At 41.3% G+C, this 16958-nt stretch overlaps 1 protein-coding gene across 9 annotated transcripts in view; it reads left to right on the plus strand.

Annotated features, from left to right (window-relative positions):
- zzef1 (zinc finger, ZZ-type with EF hand domain 1) overlaps positions 1 to 16958 on the plus strand; it is a 315777-nt gene that overhangs the window by 83856 nt on the left and 214963 nt on the right. For all 9 annotated transcript variants that reach the window (XR_011340087.1, XM_069884994.1, XM_069884997.1 and 6 more), the window contains exons 15-19: positions 7130 to 7311; positions 7715 to 7845; positions 7953 to 8023; positions 9231 to 9345; positions 11818 to 11977. Coding sequence is in view for 8 of the 9 variants with exons in the window: in XM_069884994.1 (XP_069741095.1) it covers positions 7130 to 7311; positions 7715 to 7845; positions 7953 to 8023; positions 9231 to 9345; positions 11818 to 11977 (659 nt within the window). In the remaining variant the exon portion in view is untranslated. The remainder of the gene's footprint in view (positions 1 to 7129; positions 7312 to 7714; positions 7846 to 7952; positions 8024 to 9230; positions 9346 to 11817; positions 11978 to 16958) is intronic.

Raw genomic sequence — 16958 nt, forward strand, 5'->3', positions numbered from 1 at the left:
ATAATCCAGTGATCTTTGGGGGATTAGAGGTGGAGAGGGTGTCATTATCTGGGAGGATCTTTTCTGGACCCAATACACCAATGGCATTATGAAGAAAGTCCATCAGTGCCTCTACTTCCTTAGGAGTTTGGTATGACACCAGAAACCCTGGCAAATTTCTACAGAGGGGTGGTGGAAAGTGTGCTGACCGGCTGCATCGTGGTCTGGTATGGGAACACCAATACCCCTGAGGGTAAAGCCCTCCAAAAGTTAATGGACACTGCTCAGAACATCACAGGCAAAACCCTGGCCCCTATCAAGAACATCTACAGGGAACTCTGCCATCGGAGAGCAGCAGCAATCATCTAGGATCCACACCACCCAGCACATGCTCTGTACTCGTTGCTACCATCAGAAAAGAGGTCCACGTGTCACAAGACTCACACCACCAGGTTCAGGAACAGCTGCTTCCCCTCCACCATCAGACTCCTCAACAACAAACTCAATTAGGGACTCATTTAAGGGCTCTTATTTGTGCACTTCATTGATTTTCTTTGTTCTCTTTCCGTATTGCACAGTTTGTTTACTTTGTTATCTGTTTGCAGTTCTTTTATTTGTCTCCATGTTTACAGTGTGTACAGTTTATTTTTCATACTACCAATTAGTGGCAATCTCAGGGTTGTATGTTATGTCATATATGTACTCTGACAACAAATCTGAAATCTAATGCTTTAGCTGTGACGGTTCATTCCATCCTGACCCACCTGCAGAACGATGCTTCATATGCCAGGCTGCTATTTATTGACATTTAATGCAAACATTCCCCAGAGACTGGTGGAGAAGCTGTCCTCTTTGGGCCTCAACACCCCTCTCTGTAACTGGATCCTGGACTTCCTAACTGAAAGACCACAGTCTGTCTGGATTGGAGGCAGAACGTTGAGCACCATCACACCTCACTGCTGTGTGCTCAGCCCATTACTGTTCACACTACTGACCCACGATCGCATTGCCAGATCCAGCTTCCAGTGTCATCAAGTTTGCAGATGACACAACATAGCCTTACTTAAATTTTACGAGAATAACAACATGGGGGAAGACAAAGAGATGATCATGGACTTCAGGATGACCACCCTCCACTTCACATAATAGCTCAGTAGTGGAGGGATCCAAGTTCCTTGGAGTGACCTATTGTGGACACTCAACATCTCCTCATTTGTCAGGAAGACACAACAGCGACTGCACTTCCTGAAAAGACTGAGGCGGGCAAGGCTACCAGTCACCATTATGTCATCCTTCTACAGTAGTTCTATCAAGAGTGTCCTGGCCAGCTGCATCACGTGTGGTACGGTTGCTGTAGACCTACAGATCAGAGCTCAATCCATAAGACCATAAGAGCGGCAGAGAGGATGACTAGGGCTTCCCTTCTTCCTCTTCCCACTCCCCATCATCACCCCCTCCACTTCCAATTGATGCGATTTTACAGAATCGTCTAAAGAAGGTTCGTAAAGTCGGTGAGGACCCCTGCCACGTTGCATACAGCATCTTCCAGCTCTTCTCGTCAGGAAAGAGATACAGGAGCATCAGAGCCAGACCACCAGGCTTCTTCGCACAGGCAGTGAGATTGCTGAACAACTCATACAAATATATGTGCTGTGCATATGTATTGTTTGTTTGTATGTATATGTGTTTGCAGTCTGTTGCATCAAGGACCGGAGAACGCTGTTTGGTCGGGTTGTACTCATACAGTCAGATGACAAATAAATATGAACTTGTGTCTCTGTTGGACTTAGAGAAGGCTGCTAGAGCAGATTCTTTGAAAGCAAGAGAAGTGAGTTCTGAGCAGGTGCGAGTTCTGGGTGTTCCAAAGGACCTTTAAGCTCATAATATACTTTGAATATAGTAGCTACCATGTAAGGAAATTTAGCAACCATTCAGGTATAGTAGGGTCCACAACCTATGAAAATAACCAGATAATTAATGATCAGGGATAGATGTTGCTGTCTGTCCAGTGGAAATCCAGTGCCAGAGTCCTCCTCAACAGCCTCCACTGAATGGTTGAAAAGCTACTGCTTGAATTGCAGTGTGGATTCCATTTATCTCAAGACAAAGTGGGCAGAAGCATCATGACACAATTTAAAAGAGACGCAGGGTGCACCAACCACTGTGCATGTCCTTTTCAACCTTGCTAAAGTCCTTGACCGTCAAGCGGAAAGGACTGTGGAACACTGTCCTCAAATTCAGTTCACGATAGGCTGCCAACCGCGATGCTGAAGAAAGGATGCATGGTGACCAATCTCAAAGAAGACTGCATCATTTCCACAAGTGAAACACAAAAGTGCACACTTGATTGTTGTAAAAACACAAAATAGGGTTGGAGGAACTCAGCAGGTCACATGGTGCCCATAGGAGGTAAAGATATGTGACTAACATTTTGGGCCTGAGCCCTTCTTCAAGGTATGAGTTAAAAAACAGGCAGGTGCCTGAAATACCTTTGAAGAGCGTAGTAAAACTTCAGGGTGGACATCCTTCAAAGAGAGGAGGAGTACTTCTTCAGGTTAGGCATCCCCCAAAGAGACCCTTCATATCGGAGATTGGATCTGGCCATGCCTCATTGAGAGGTTCAGCAACGTTCTTTTTTTTTCATAACAATTGCAGCACGGAAACAGGCCATTAGCTCATTCCACACGGCTACCACTCTCTGAGTAAAGAAGTTCCCCCTCATGTTACCTCTAAACCTCTGCCCCTTAATTCTTAACTCATGTCCTCTTGTTTTAATCTTTCCTCCTCTTAACGGAAATAGTCTATCCACATCCACTCTGTCTATCCCTTTCATAATCTTAAATACTTCTATCCAATCCCCTCTCAACCTTCTACGCTCCAAAGAATAAAGACCTAATCTGTCCAATCTCTCCCTATACTCTAGATGCTTAAACCCAGGTAACATTCTGGTAAACCTTCTCTGCACTCTCTCCACTCTGTTTATATCCTTCCTATAATTAGGCAACCAGAACTGCACACAGAACTCCAAATTAGGCCGCACCAACATCTTATACAATCTCAACATCACCTCCCAACTCCTATATTCCATGCAATGATTGATAAAGGCCAGCATACTAAAAGCCTTCTTCACCACCCTATTCACGTGAGTTTCTACCTTCAGGGAACGATGTACCGTTACTCCTAAATCTTTCTGCTCTTCTGTATTCCTCAATGCTCTCCCATTTACCACGTATGTCCTATTCTGATTCTTCTTACCAAAATGAAGCACCTCACACTTATCAGCATTAAATTCCATCTGCCATTTTTCAGCCCACTTTTCTAAGCAGCCCAAATCCCTCTGCAATCCTTGAAAACCTTCTTCATTATCCACTATTCCACCTATCTTAGTATCGTCTGCATATTTACTAATCCAATTCACCACCCCATCATCTAGATCATTAATGTATATAACGAACAACAATGGGCCCAATACAGATCCTTGAGGCACACCACTGGTCACCGGCCTCCAACCTGACAGACAATTATCCACTACCACTCTCTGGCCTCTCCCTTTCAGCCAATGTTCAATCCATTTGACTATCTCAAAATTTATACCTAAAGACTGCACCTTCCTAACTAACCTTCCATGTGGTACCTTATCGAAGGCCTTACTGAAGTCCATATAGACAACATCCACTGCGCTACCCTCATCCACATTCCTAGTCACCTCTTCAAAAAATTCAATCAGATTGGTCAAACATGACCTTCCTCCCACAAATCCATGTTGAGTGCTCCTGATCAGACCCTGTCTATCCAGATGTTTATAAGTACTATCTCTAAGAATTTTCTCCATTAATTTACCTACCACAGACGTCAAACTTACAGGCCGATAGTTGCCAGGCTTCCTCCTTGAACCCTTTTTAAATAACGGAACCACATGCGCAATGCGCCAATCCTCCGGCACTATTCCCATATCTAATGACATTTGGAAAATGTCAATTTTTGACAATTTTTTAATTGCAATGTTTTAATGGGAATCAGTGCAAGTATGATCTGTGTCCACCATTCCATTGCAAAAAATAGAATAAAGCCCTATGCTGTCCTGCAGTGAACTCATTTCTTTCAAGTATCTGATGAGGATCAGTTAATAAATTTTTCTAAATTATACATTTAAATTTAGACATACAGCACAGTAACAGACCCTTTCGACCCACAAGCCCATGCTGTCCAATTTACACCTGATTAACCTACTCTCCCAGTACGTTTTAAGCGGTGGGAGGAAGAGAGGTGGAGATCTTCTTTAGTGTAGGCATCCCTGGAAGAGTTCAGGCCTGGTTTTTGCTCATACCTTGAAGAAGGGCTCAGGCCCGAAACATCAGTCGTATATCTTTACCTCCTATGGATGCTGCATGACCAGCTGAGTTCCATCAGCATTTTTTTGTTTTAATACAATTGCAGCATCTGCCTGTAGACTTCCGTGTTTCGCTCCATTTGCCCCACTGCAAAGTCTCTTCAAGGGATTCCTGTCCTGAAGGAGTTCTCTCTTTGAAGAGAGAAGGCTTCTTTGAAGCCTGCCTGCTTTTTGCTCATACCTTGATGAAGGGCTCAGGCCACAATCATCGGTTACATATGCTGGTTTACCTCTTATGGATGCTGTGTGACCTACTCTGAGTTCGCCCAGCAATTATTTATTTTTTAAATTAGTATTTCCACAACGTTTTGAAAAATGAATCTTTCCTCAATGCGGCACCTCCTTTCTGATCCAATTCCAATGAGTGTGGAGCCAATTATCAAAAGTAAAAGGAAGCAATTTGACCTTGGGCAACGGCATCCCAGTACCAAGGGCACCAAGCCTGAATAGAACAGCAGTAGCGTGTAGATCATATTGTACGTACTTGGAAGCCTAGTTGCAGGCTATCACTGGTTTGTTCACTGAAGCGTCTGAGAAACAAGGGCCTTACACCAAATGTCTGCAGAATAGAGATAATCCTCCAAGCTGGTTTCTCAGGGTCACTGCATGACCCTGAGAAATGTGCACCCTTTGTGTCTTGGGAGTCAGGTGTTCTAAGCTTTTTATGGCTAAGGATTACCACATGGATAGAAGAAAGGATTTAAGGATATCCTTGGACCTTAGATCATTATAGCACAGTACAGGTCCTTCAAACACCCTCTGATTCTTGGGGGCTCCGTGACACAGGATCAAGAAATGTGGAATAATTGGGTGGGGGGTGGTTTGGGAGGAAAGGGGGGGGGGGAGAAAAAGTCACTGTATATGTGTGAAAAGAAATAGTGTATATCATGGCTAATGTGATTTATGGTGTGAAAAATAAAAAAATTAAAAAAAAAAAAAAAAAAAAAAAAAAAAAAAAAAAAAAAAAAAGAAATGTGGAATAATTGGAAGGGGCACCCACGCTCAGGGGAAGTAGCACACTATCTCGCAAATTAACCTCTGATCCGTCCAGCCCCTACAGTTCCCACATTGGCTTTATCACTCCAAATTCATGAGACTGAAGCGGATTCAAATCTTGATCCTTAAAGACTGCCTAAAAAGATAGATCAGGAGAACTCTGTTCTTCTTCAAAATAATATTTACCTGAGTGATAGACAGTCTTCAGATGACATTACCCACTTCACTGAAGCAAGAGTTTAGCCTTTTCCATGCCAATCTATTTACAACTAACTTGGAAGCAAAACTAAGCAAGAATTGTCACAGCACAATTTTTATTTCACTTGGGTGGAGGAGCGGGTGAGCTGGTCAGAGTAGTGGTTAGTACCTCGCTATCACAGTGCTAGCGACCTGAGTTCGAATCCAGCACTATTGTAATGAGTTTGTACATTCTCCCCGTGTCCACGTGGGTTTCCTCCGGATGCTCCACTTCCAAAAATGTACGAATGGATAGGTTAATTGGGCGGCACGGGTATCATGGCCGCCAGGGCCTTTTACTGTCCTGCATTGATAAAAATAATTTAAAAAAAAATTCTGGCATCTAAGTCTCAGTTGCCTGAGAATATAGAGTCACCAAATCCTTTTCTCACTCTCTTTGGAATAGATGGGGCCAACGGGTCTGATATTGACGGCTTCATGATCCCATGTCACTGCCCTCACCTCCCTTATCGTTAGAAGGGCCATATTCATGATACGGAAAGATGCTGTCCCTCCCCTCACACTCAGTGGTTGTCCAATATGATGGCATGTCTGACTTCGGAAATAAATCTTAACTCTCTTTCCTTATGGGGTTCTTAATTATTTTCAAAATTTGTAAGATGTTAACTTTTAGATTTTGACCCCATTGATTACCTACCTTATTATTATTACTGTTCATGTTTAGCCAGTGGCCTCTGAAAGAAGGGGGTTGGAAATTGGTATGGTGTACTTTTTCTCTCCTTCTCAATGTAACGTAGGTCTCAACACCAGTTTTATTATTAGATGTGATTTGTCAATACTTTATTGTCATGAACTGATGTAACATTTACTTCATGAAACCAATAAAAATAAAGAAGAAAAAATTAGGATATAGAGTCCAAATGTTTACACTTCATATCGGAGATTGGATCTGGCCATGCCTCATTGAGAGGTTCAGCAACATTCTCTGCAGTGTTTTAATGGGAACCAGTGCAAGTATGATCTGTGTTCACCATTCCATCACAAAACCCGATCAATCAAGGAAATAGAATAAAGCCCCATGCTGTCCTACAGTGAACTCATTTCTTTCAAGTATCTGTTGAGGATCAGTTAATAATTTTTTTTTAATTATAAATTTAAATTTAGACATGCAGCACAGTAACAGATCCTTTCGACCCACAAGCCCATGCTGTCCAATTTACACCTGATTAACCTACTCTCTCAGTATGTTTTAAACGGTGGAAGGAAACCGGATCCCTTGGGGAAAACCCGCACAGACACGGGGAGAACGTACACACTCCTTACAGACAGCCTGGGATTCAAACCCAGGTCTCAATTGCTGGCGCTGTAAAAGCTTTGCGCTAATCGTGTCACCCAATTTTTATTAGATTTTAATAAGAATAATACGGAAGGTTCAGGAGAAAGTAGATAATAGTTTAAGAAGGAATGAGAGGACATTTATCACTGGTAGTACCTTGCATCAAATTCAACTCGAGTTAAGCACTCTGGATGCATGAAAGATAACATCCACCACTTTTTCTCCTACAGTCGAGAACAGGAATGCATCCAGGCACAGACTATTTTGTTGAAACTTCTTCAGAATTGCTTTGTGCTACTGTCTGGATCTCCTCAGTCTGAGAAAGCACAGGTCACAGTACAGCCTGGCACAGAGAAGAAACAGCCCATTGACCCAGAATCTGCTCGCGACCTCTTCGTGTATCTTTGTGAAGGTAATAAATGGGGTTGTTGGAAACAAGAATGTACTGGGAGCGATCAGCAGGTCCAGCTGCATTTTTGGACAGAAGAAATTAACGTCCTTGGCCTGAAGCATGAACGGTTTCTCATTCCACAGATGTTGCCGGACCTGCTGATTCTTTACAGCATTTTCTGTTTTAGTTTCAGATTTCTTGTATCTGTCATCCTTGGAATTTTTAGATAGCTGTTTTGAGTTTTCTGATGGACTAATATATTTTGGTAAATGTGGACAACAGGCTGTGATGTATCTTGCTTTGAACATAATTTTCTCGGATGACTCAAGATAGACATTCTGCACTGTGTATACTTGGGGCATTGACTGCTTCAAGGGCTGCTGGTAATCTGAAGACTTTGTATCATTGCCTCTTTTCTAAGCAGTAGTGGATGGTGAGAAATATGATCTGGTTTCTGGATCATTGAGGAAAGAAGCTGAGAAGACCATCCTTGGTGGGGCTGCCATCTTTTTTCCAGATGTAAACACCCGACGCAGTCAACTTTTTAAAATGATGGTAAGGCTCCACCTACCGATTGGACCACATTCTCTTGGTTTAATGCAGCTTGGCAGCTCATTTCTGAACCCAAGGCTTCTTCCAAACTGTGTCCTTTGCCTTTGCAGGAAACCATCACTGAGCCGTCTCAAGCACATTCTGCTACAATTACATTCCAGTCCCTTTGTCATTACTTCAGGTGAGTTTTAAATGACTTGAGACATCCCACAGCAAACAGAAGTGAACGAAAGTAACTGGGGCAGATTCTGCCAGCCAGCAGATAAAGTTTAACTGGGTCTTTCGGCAGAACGTGGTTTCCAGGACACCTTGTTCAGCAGCAGTTCAAGGGACAGACACCAATTTCCACAGATTCCCCGGCTCTATGATGTGGAACCTCCTCGCTGAACTCGTTGTTAAATCAGGTTCAAGTACAGAAAGCCCATTTCAACAGACTTGGCCAGGGGAAATAGAACTTTTTAAAATTAGTTTCAGCTCTTCAGATTTTTTAAATGTTTTTGGTTTTAGTCTTTGTGATTGTCCTTCCATTTAAACTTCTTTACATTTGCCTTTAGCTGTTTCCTTTCTCGTGCATGTTTTGATTCACATACTCCAGGAAGAATTTCTGAGACCTTCCCATTACCATGCTCTGTTTCAATTTGTGATGCACTTCTAGTACAGTACCTATTTATTTTGCCCAACACTATCCATTATTTCTGGTTAACCAGGAGTAACCAGGTTAACCACAGCTGCTCTTTAAACCCCTCCAGTTGCATCTGAGAGTCTAAATACTTACATGTTCACCATTTGCATCCTCCCTTTACCCCACTCCAGCAACCTCCTTACAGGCCCCCATACGCAGGCTTACATAAACAGGTTGGTTGGATAAGAATTGCTCAAAAAATTACTACATTGCACATTTATGCAGAAATATTTAAATAAATCACTAAACTATTTCTTCATTCTTTTAAATAAGTGTTTTGGTTTGCAATTATATTAATGTAAATTGCAGCAAAATAAATCAGATATTCGTAAAAATTCATCCTTGAGAATGTCAGACGCATAAACATTAGCAAGGGTTTCCTACAGTTAAAATACACTGGTTGTGGATTCTGTGATGAAATAAATTTGGTCTGATTTACTGTGGATTATTTTCTGTCATTTGTATTCTGGTGGATCTGTACAACAACATGCCTATTTTCACATAATTTTTTAAAGAAATTTGCTAGTGGTGTAAAGTTCTTTGGGAGTAAGTGTTATTCTTTGACCAAAGACTTATGGAACTTTTTTTTAGTAACCCCATCATTCTGTTACATTTTGCTGCCCATTTCAGTATTTGCATATTTTTTCACCAAGCCTGATCCAGCTTGGTATTTGAGTCCTCCAATCCATTTCATTTTCTGGTTTAGTATTCAGGACCCAAGTGGACTACTTCAGTTGCCGCAGAAAGAGGTACCTGTGGAGTTTGACGTTAATTCAGTAATGACAGTTATGGATACCTTGCTGTTAGTGGCAACACGAGAGGTAAGAACTGTTTTGTACACACATCGAGTGCTGAAAGATTTACTGACCCCAAAAAATCTGAACTAAATTACTTGCACAGTGATGCTGATTATGTAATTTTATTATGAGAACCACAGAACATTACAGCACAGAATCAGGCCCTTCAACCCTTCTAGTCCGTGCCAATCTCTTATTCTGCTGAGTCCCACAGACCTGCACCCAGTCCATAGCCCTCTGTACCTCTCCCATCCATATACCTGTCCAAATTCTTCTTAAATGTTAAAATTGAGCCCGTATTCCCACTTCAGGTGGCAACTCGTTCCAAACTCTTACCACTTGTGTATAAAGAAGGTCCTCCCAATCTTTTCCCCTTTCTCTCTTAACCCATGACTTCTAGTTTTTGTCTCATCTAGCTTCAGTGGAAAAAGCCTGCTTTCATTTTCTTGATTTATAATACTCAGAATTTTAAATACGTCTATCAAATCTCCCCTCATTCTTCTATGCTCGAGGGAAAAAAAAGCCCTAATATCCGAGTAAATCTTCTCTGCACTCTTTCTATCTTATTGATATCTTTCCTGTAGTTAGGTGATCAAAATAGCACAGAATACTCCAAATTTGGCCTCACCAATATCTTATTCAACTTTACTATAACATCCCAACTCCTGTACTCAGTATTTTGATTTATAAAGGCCAATGTGCCAAAAGTTCTATTTACAACCCTATCTACCTGTGATGCTACTTTCAGGAAATGAGGCAGCTGTATTTCTCTGTTCTACTGCACTCCTTAGTGCCCGACCATTTACTGTGTGTGTGTCTTTTCTTGATTTGTTCTTCCAAAATGCAATACCTCACAATTGGCTACATTATTGTTCAGAAATGCTGAACTGTTTAAAAAGGGAGGGAGGCAGCAGAAAGGAAATTATAGACCTGTCAGCCCAACATTAGTGGATGGGAAGTTGTTGGAGTCGATTGTCAAGGATGAGGTAATGGAGTATCTGGAGATGCATAACGAGGTAGGGCGAAGTCAGCAGGGTTTCCTTAAGGGAAAATCTTGGCTGACAAACCTACTGCAATTTTTGAGGAAACCATAAGCAGGCTGGACAAAGGAGATGCAGACGAAGTGGTGTATTTCGATTTTCAATAGGCTTTGATGACAACATGCTGCAGATGAGGCTGTTTAATAGGATGAGAGCCCATGGAATTACAGGAAGGATACTAGCGTGGGTAGCATGGAATTGCCAGGAAACAGAGAGTGGGAATAAAGGGATCTGAATCTGATCAGCTACCGGTTACCAGTGGTGTCCACAGGAGTCAGTGTTGGGGCCACTTCTTTTTATCTTGCACATGAATGATTTGGATTGTTGAATAAATGGCTTTGGGGCTAGTTTGTAGATGATACAAAAATAGGTGGAGGGGCAGGTAATGGGGAGGAATTGGAGAGGCTGCAGAGAGATTTGGAGAACAGGCAAAGAAGTGGCAAATTAGATACAATGTGGAAAATTGTCCAGTCGTGCACTTTGGGAGAAAGAATGAAAGGATGGGGAGAAAATCCAAAATTTGCAGGTATGAAGGAAGTTGGGACTCCTGGTGCAGGATTCCCTAATGGTGAACCTCCAGGTTGAGTCAGTGGTGAAGAAGACGAATGCAGTGTTGGCTTGTATCAAGGGGAATAGGATACAAGAGCAGGGATGTAATGTTGAGGCTTTATAAGGCATTGGTGAGGTCTCACTTGGAGTACAGGGTACAGTTTTGGGCTTCTTATTTTAAGAACAGATGTGATGGCATTGGAGAGGGTTCAGAGAAGATTCATAAGAATGATTCCTGGAATGTAGGGATTAGCATATGAGGAATGTTTGCTCTTAGACTACTCATTGGTGTTCAGAAGAGCGAGGGGGACCACTTTGAATTATTTTCTATGTTGCAAGGCCTGGACAAAGTAGTTGTTTCCCTTGATAGGGGAGTCAAAGACAACAGGATACAACTTCAGGATTGAAGGGTGACCATTTTAAACAGATGTGGAGGAATTTCTTCAGCCAGAGAGTGGTGAACCTCTGGAATTTGCTGCCACGGGTGGCTGTAGAAACCAGGTCATTGAGTGTATTTTTGGTAGAGACTGATAGGTATTTGAATAGTCAGGGTATCAAAGGTCATGAGGTGGAGGCAGGGGAGTGGGGCTGAGTGGGAGAATGTATCAGCTTTTGATTGAATGGCAGAACAAACTAGACAACCCATTGGCCAACTTCTTCACTTGTAACTAATGGTTTTATGCTATTGCAATGAAGGTCAGTGTGCAATTTGTCTTCCAACCATTTGTTGCATCTGCCTGCATATGTCTTGTAATTTGTGTATGGGGACATTAAAATGCCTCTGTTTTGCTCTTCAGTAATCTTTCTCCATTTAGAAAGCAGATTGTCTTTAGATTTCTCAGTACATAGGGTAGCAACGTGGTTTAACATGCATTTGGACTGATGGTATTTATGCTTTTGCTTTTAGTGTGAGTTGATGGTTGTAAACAATTCATTTGGGAACAATGAAGCAGTTCTTGTCAATCTGCTCTGGGCATTGCAAGGACATCTCCTCTCCTGGTGTTACCTACAGCTAAAGGGAAGTGACGTCTCATCTGTTCAACATGCAAGAGAAATTCTCCTGAACTGTACGTGATCCAGGTTTTACGTTCGTCTGCTGTTTGCTTTGGTCCCCAATAGAAACAAGATTTGTTGCGTTTTACTTAAGGGGGGGCCATACTGATGTTGATTTAACCATATAACCATATAACCACTTACAGCACAGAACAGGCCAGTTCGGCCCTACTAGTCCATGCCGTAGAAAATCCCCACCCTCCTAGTCCCACTGACCAGCACCCGGTCCATACCCCTCCAGTCCTCTCCTCTCCATGTAACGATCCAGTCTTTCCTTAAATGTAACCAATGATCCCGCCTCGACCATGTCTGCCGGAAGCTCATTCCACATCCCCACCACCCTCTGCGTAAAGAAATTTCTCCTCATGTTCCCCTTATAATTTTCCCCCTTCAATCTTAAACCATGTCCTCTAGCTTGAATCTCCCCCTTTCTTAATTGAAAAAGCCTATCCACTTTTACTCTGTCTGTCCCTTTTAAAATCTTAAACACCTCTATCAAGTCCCCTCTCAATCTTCTACGCTCCAGAGAAAAAAGCCCCAGTCTGCACAACCTTTCCCTGTAATTCAGACCCTGAAATCCTGTCAACATGCTGTAATGCTGTAGTTGATAGAACTCTGACGCATTCTTGTGTTAGGTTTCGGTGTTCTGAGTTTCACTTAATTCCGTCAGCATTGATGATAATTGAAGTATATTTCAAGTCTGATCTCAATATGTGCTTTCCCCTTGAACTACATTTCCACATTCTGTTCTTTGAGCAGTGCTTGAGAAACTTTCTTTAAAATACGTCAACCCTCAATCATATTTCTTGATGTTTACTCTGAAATTAACTTACAGCAGTCTACAAAAAGTGTTCATCGATCCCAAAAGTAGTCAAAAATTCAATTAAAAAACCCTCTAAAATCAATAATTAATCTCTCCATTGAGCAGTCAGCCTGGGTTTTCTTACAATGTGATTTGTCTTTCTTAACATAGTCCTTTTTTGGAGTTTACAGCAGAATCGATATGAAGAGCTTTTGTTTTGATATTCTGTAATAGATTCACATCCTTGGATGCTTTGTAACAGATTAATTGATTTTTCTGTGAAATTGTTTAATGTGCACTTGAGACCAGAGTTACATTTTTACTGTAACCTCAGAACTTTGGGTGTATTTGATCACAAGATCTGTTGTGCTTTACTGGGGAGGGTGCACTTAATGCTGATTCAATGCTGAGTTGAAAGAGAGCTCTGTTTGATGCATTCTTGTGTTGGGTTTTGGCATTCCAAGTTTCACTTAATTGTGACTGCATCAGAACTTGATAATCTAAGTCTATTTCAGTTTTGATATACTTAACATAAAATCATGTTTGACTCATTTTTTTGCACCTTGACTTATAAGCCAGAAGATAGTGCCTTGAAAGCCCACTGTTTCATTCAAGCTGAGACTTCAGCCTGGTGTTGAGGGCCCATTCCATCCACAGAAGAGCAGAACTGAAAACCAGTTGCTGTCAACTTCTAGCCTGACCTCAAATTCATTTGGTCCACCTCTAGCAACACGCTCCCTTTCCTCGATCTCTCTGTCTCCATCTTGAGAGACAAATTCTCGACAAACATCTATAAACTCACCAACTCCCACAGCTACCTCGACTACAGCTCTTCCCACCCTGTCCCCTGTAAGGATTCCATTCTCTTAGTTTCTCTGGCTCCTTCCCATATGCTCCCACACTGAGGTCTTCTACAGGAGATCATCAGAGATGTCCTTGTTCAAACAACATGGCTTTCCCTCTACCACGATCAACTTGGTGCTCACCCGCATATCCTCCATTCCCCACACACCTGCCCTGGTCTCCTCTGCCCCAGGATTCCTCTTGTCTTCTCCTACCACACCACCAGCCTTCACATCCAACATCCACCATTTCCTCCGCCTACTATGTAATCCCACCAGAAGACATAACTTCCATGCTCCTCCCCTCTCTGCCTTCCACTTTGAGCACTCCCTTCGCGACTCCCTCAACCACTCCTCCCTTCTCACCAAATCGGTTCTGTCCGTGGCAATGGTGTGGATCTTCCAGTGGCCATCCTTTTCAATTCCCTATCCCATTCCCTTGCCGACATGTCTGTCCATGGTCTCATGTAGTGCTTGACTGAGACCAGCTGCAAATCGGAGGAACAACAGCTCGTCTTCTGATTGAGCTCCCTCCAACCACATGACATTAATATAGACCTCTAATTTCCATTAGGGTCCTCCCACCCCCATCTTTCACTGTCTCCTCTAGCTGTGTGTGTGTGTGTGTGTGTGTGTGTGTGTGTGTGTGTGTGTGTGTGTGTCTCTCTCCCTCCTTCTCCTTTCTCACTGCTCTACTTCCACAGAGCTCAAACCCCCCTCCCCCAGTCACTTTTCACCTTTCCTCTCTCCTGTGTCATGTCCATATCCAATTAACACCTCTTGCCCGTTGGTCTGTACTCCTCCCACTGCCCATTCTTCCCTCCCCAGCCTTTGATGCAGATCCCTGCCTTCTTTTTACTCATTCCTTGAGGAAGGGCTCAGGCCGAAGTGGTTATATATGGATGCTGTGAGACCTATCTTTCTCCAACACCTATTGTGTTTTTACTGTTCACATCATCTATAGATGCCCAGTAGAAGGCCCTTCTGACCCATGAAACCCATGGCACCCGATTATACCAATGAACCTCCCAACGTTTTGGAGGGTAGGATGAAACTGGGGCACCCGGAAGAAACCCACGTAGACATGGAGGGAACATACAAACAGTGCGGGATTCAAACCCAGGTTGCTGGCGCTGTAATAACGTTGAGCTAACTGCTACTTGATTTGGTTGTGGAAATGATGGAGAGCATGTGTGGTGTTCTGTCCCAGATGTGGGTGAGAAGGAACTGGACTGCAGTGACAAAATGGTGTTCGAGTTGGATTATACCAGTTTGGTGGGGAAGGGGCATGAGGAGGCCATGAGCCAGTGGGTTTGTGGATCCACTGTATGACATAGCTTTGACCTAGTTGAGCTGAGCAGTGAAGTGTACCAGGATGGCTATGTACTGCAAGTCTTTGCATTATTTATACTCCCAGTTTAAACATTTGAGTTGATCTTGTCTAACTTGTCACCACTTTTAGTTTGGTTGGTTTGTTCATAACTGGCCCATGAAAAGATACATGTAGAAAGAAGCAAAGCTGCTCTGACTGGTCAATGCCCCTTCACACTTCTGTACAAGCATCAGCTGACATTACAACGTACTCTGATGAGTTAATAAACAAATTGCAAATTTGCAAATTCATTGCATCAGAATTGATCTGTAAACATTAACACATTTACTGCTGGCTGTTTTGCATTAAGACTGATTGGTTAAACTCTGACTTGTGCAAAATCTTTTTTCATAGTTTATTTATTGAAATGATGATGTCTGTGTAAAATTAATGAAACAAAAAAATTGGAAAAATTACATACATGGTATTTTCAAATAAAACTAACCCCCTACAACTCCCAAGCCACCCACGCAACCTCACCCTCCATTAACCTATCCCAAAGACAGAAAAAAGAAAGAAGAGATTAACCATTACAAAATTCATCAATTAATTACCATGGATTGGAGTAACACCACTACTGTGTGAGCAGGGGGTTCAAAAACTCAAACCTATTTAATCCAAATAAGGGTTCCAAATTTAATGATTAAAAAAAATTATCACGCAAGTTATATGTTATCTTCTCCAATGGAATACAAGACCTCAATTCCGTATGCCATCTCTGAATACTCAAATCACTCATTCTTCCAAGTGCCAAACATTTTCTAGCTGCAGCTAATGCCAATCTCAAAAGTGCAGTTTGAAATCTATTTAATCTTAATTCGAAACTCAACCTCTTAATATTACCCAACAAAAATACTAAAAGGATCTAGTGAAAGTTTCACTTTCAAAATAGCTTCTAAAAGTTCCTTAAGTCTATTCCAAAGAAGGTTTTACTGTTTCACTTAGCCAGACAAAATATAAAAAAATAACCTACTTCCTTGTGACATCTAAAACATGTCTGAAGAAATTAAATTGTATCTCCTTAATTTTTCTGGAGTTAAATATAATTGATGAATAAAATGATAATGAACTAATCGATACTTTACATTTATAATTTATAAAACCCATCCAATCATCCTGAGAAATAAGTATTCCTAAATCGTTCTCCCATTTCAATCTGGATTGATATAAATCCAATTTAGGCATTTTAATCTGTAATAAAGCATACATCTCAGTTATAAATCCCTTCTTACCACCCTCAGTAAGCAAAATTTCAAACAGACCATCGAGGTAACCATAAAGTATGCCCAAAATTATCCAACAATAAAGCTTTAATTTGATAATGAGAGAAAAGAGTATTTGAAGATGTATCCTATTTCTCTTTCATTCTCTGAAAAGAAATAAAATATCCTCCTTCATCACAATCTTGCACAAATTTAATACCCTTTTTGATCCCATAACTTCAAAAGCTGAGTATTAAGTGTAAAGGAGAAAAGCTTATTTTGATACAAAGGAGTTTTATCTGAAGTCTTTCCTTGAGTACCTATAAATTCATTTTTTAAAATACCATAAATACATTAAATGTTTCAAACCAGGTAAATTATAACAACTGAATAATTTAGAGTTCCATCTATAAATAAACGGATCCATCCTCTTTCACCAATTTGAGATCATTCAATATCAAAGGTTTGTCTATTTCAAACATCCTATTAATAAATTTCAACTGTGCTGCATCATGATGATTTTGAAAATGAGAGAGTTGAAAACCTCCTCATTCATATTTCCAAGTTAATTTTTGTAAAGACACCCTTACCACTTTATCCTTCCATAAAAATTTCCTCACCAAAACATACAAGTCCTTAAAATTTTTTTGAAGAATCTTACAAGGAATAGATTGAAATAAGTATTGAATCTGAGGAAGAATATTCATTTTAATGCAGTTAACACTTCCTATTAATGTAATCGGCAAATCTTTCCATCGGTTCAAATAATGTTTAATT

This window comes from Narcine bancroftii, chromosome 6, assembly GCF_036971445.1.
Source record: "Narcine bancroftii isolate sNarBan1 chromosome 6, sNarBan1.hap1, whole genome shotgun sequence".
Lineage (NCBI taxonomy): Eukaryota > Metazoa > Chordata > Chondrichthyes > Torpediniformes > Narcinidae > Narcine > Narcine bancroftii.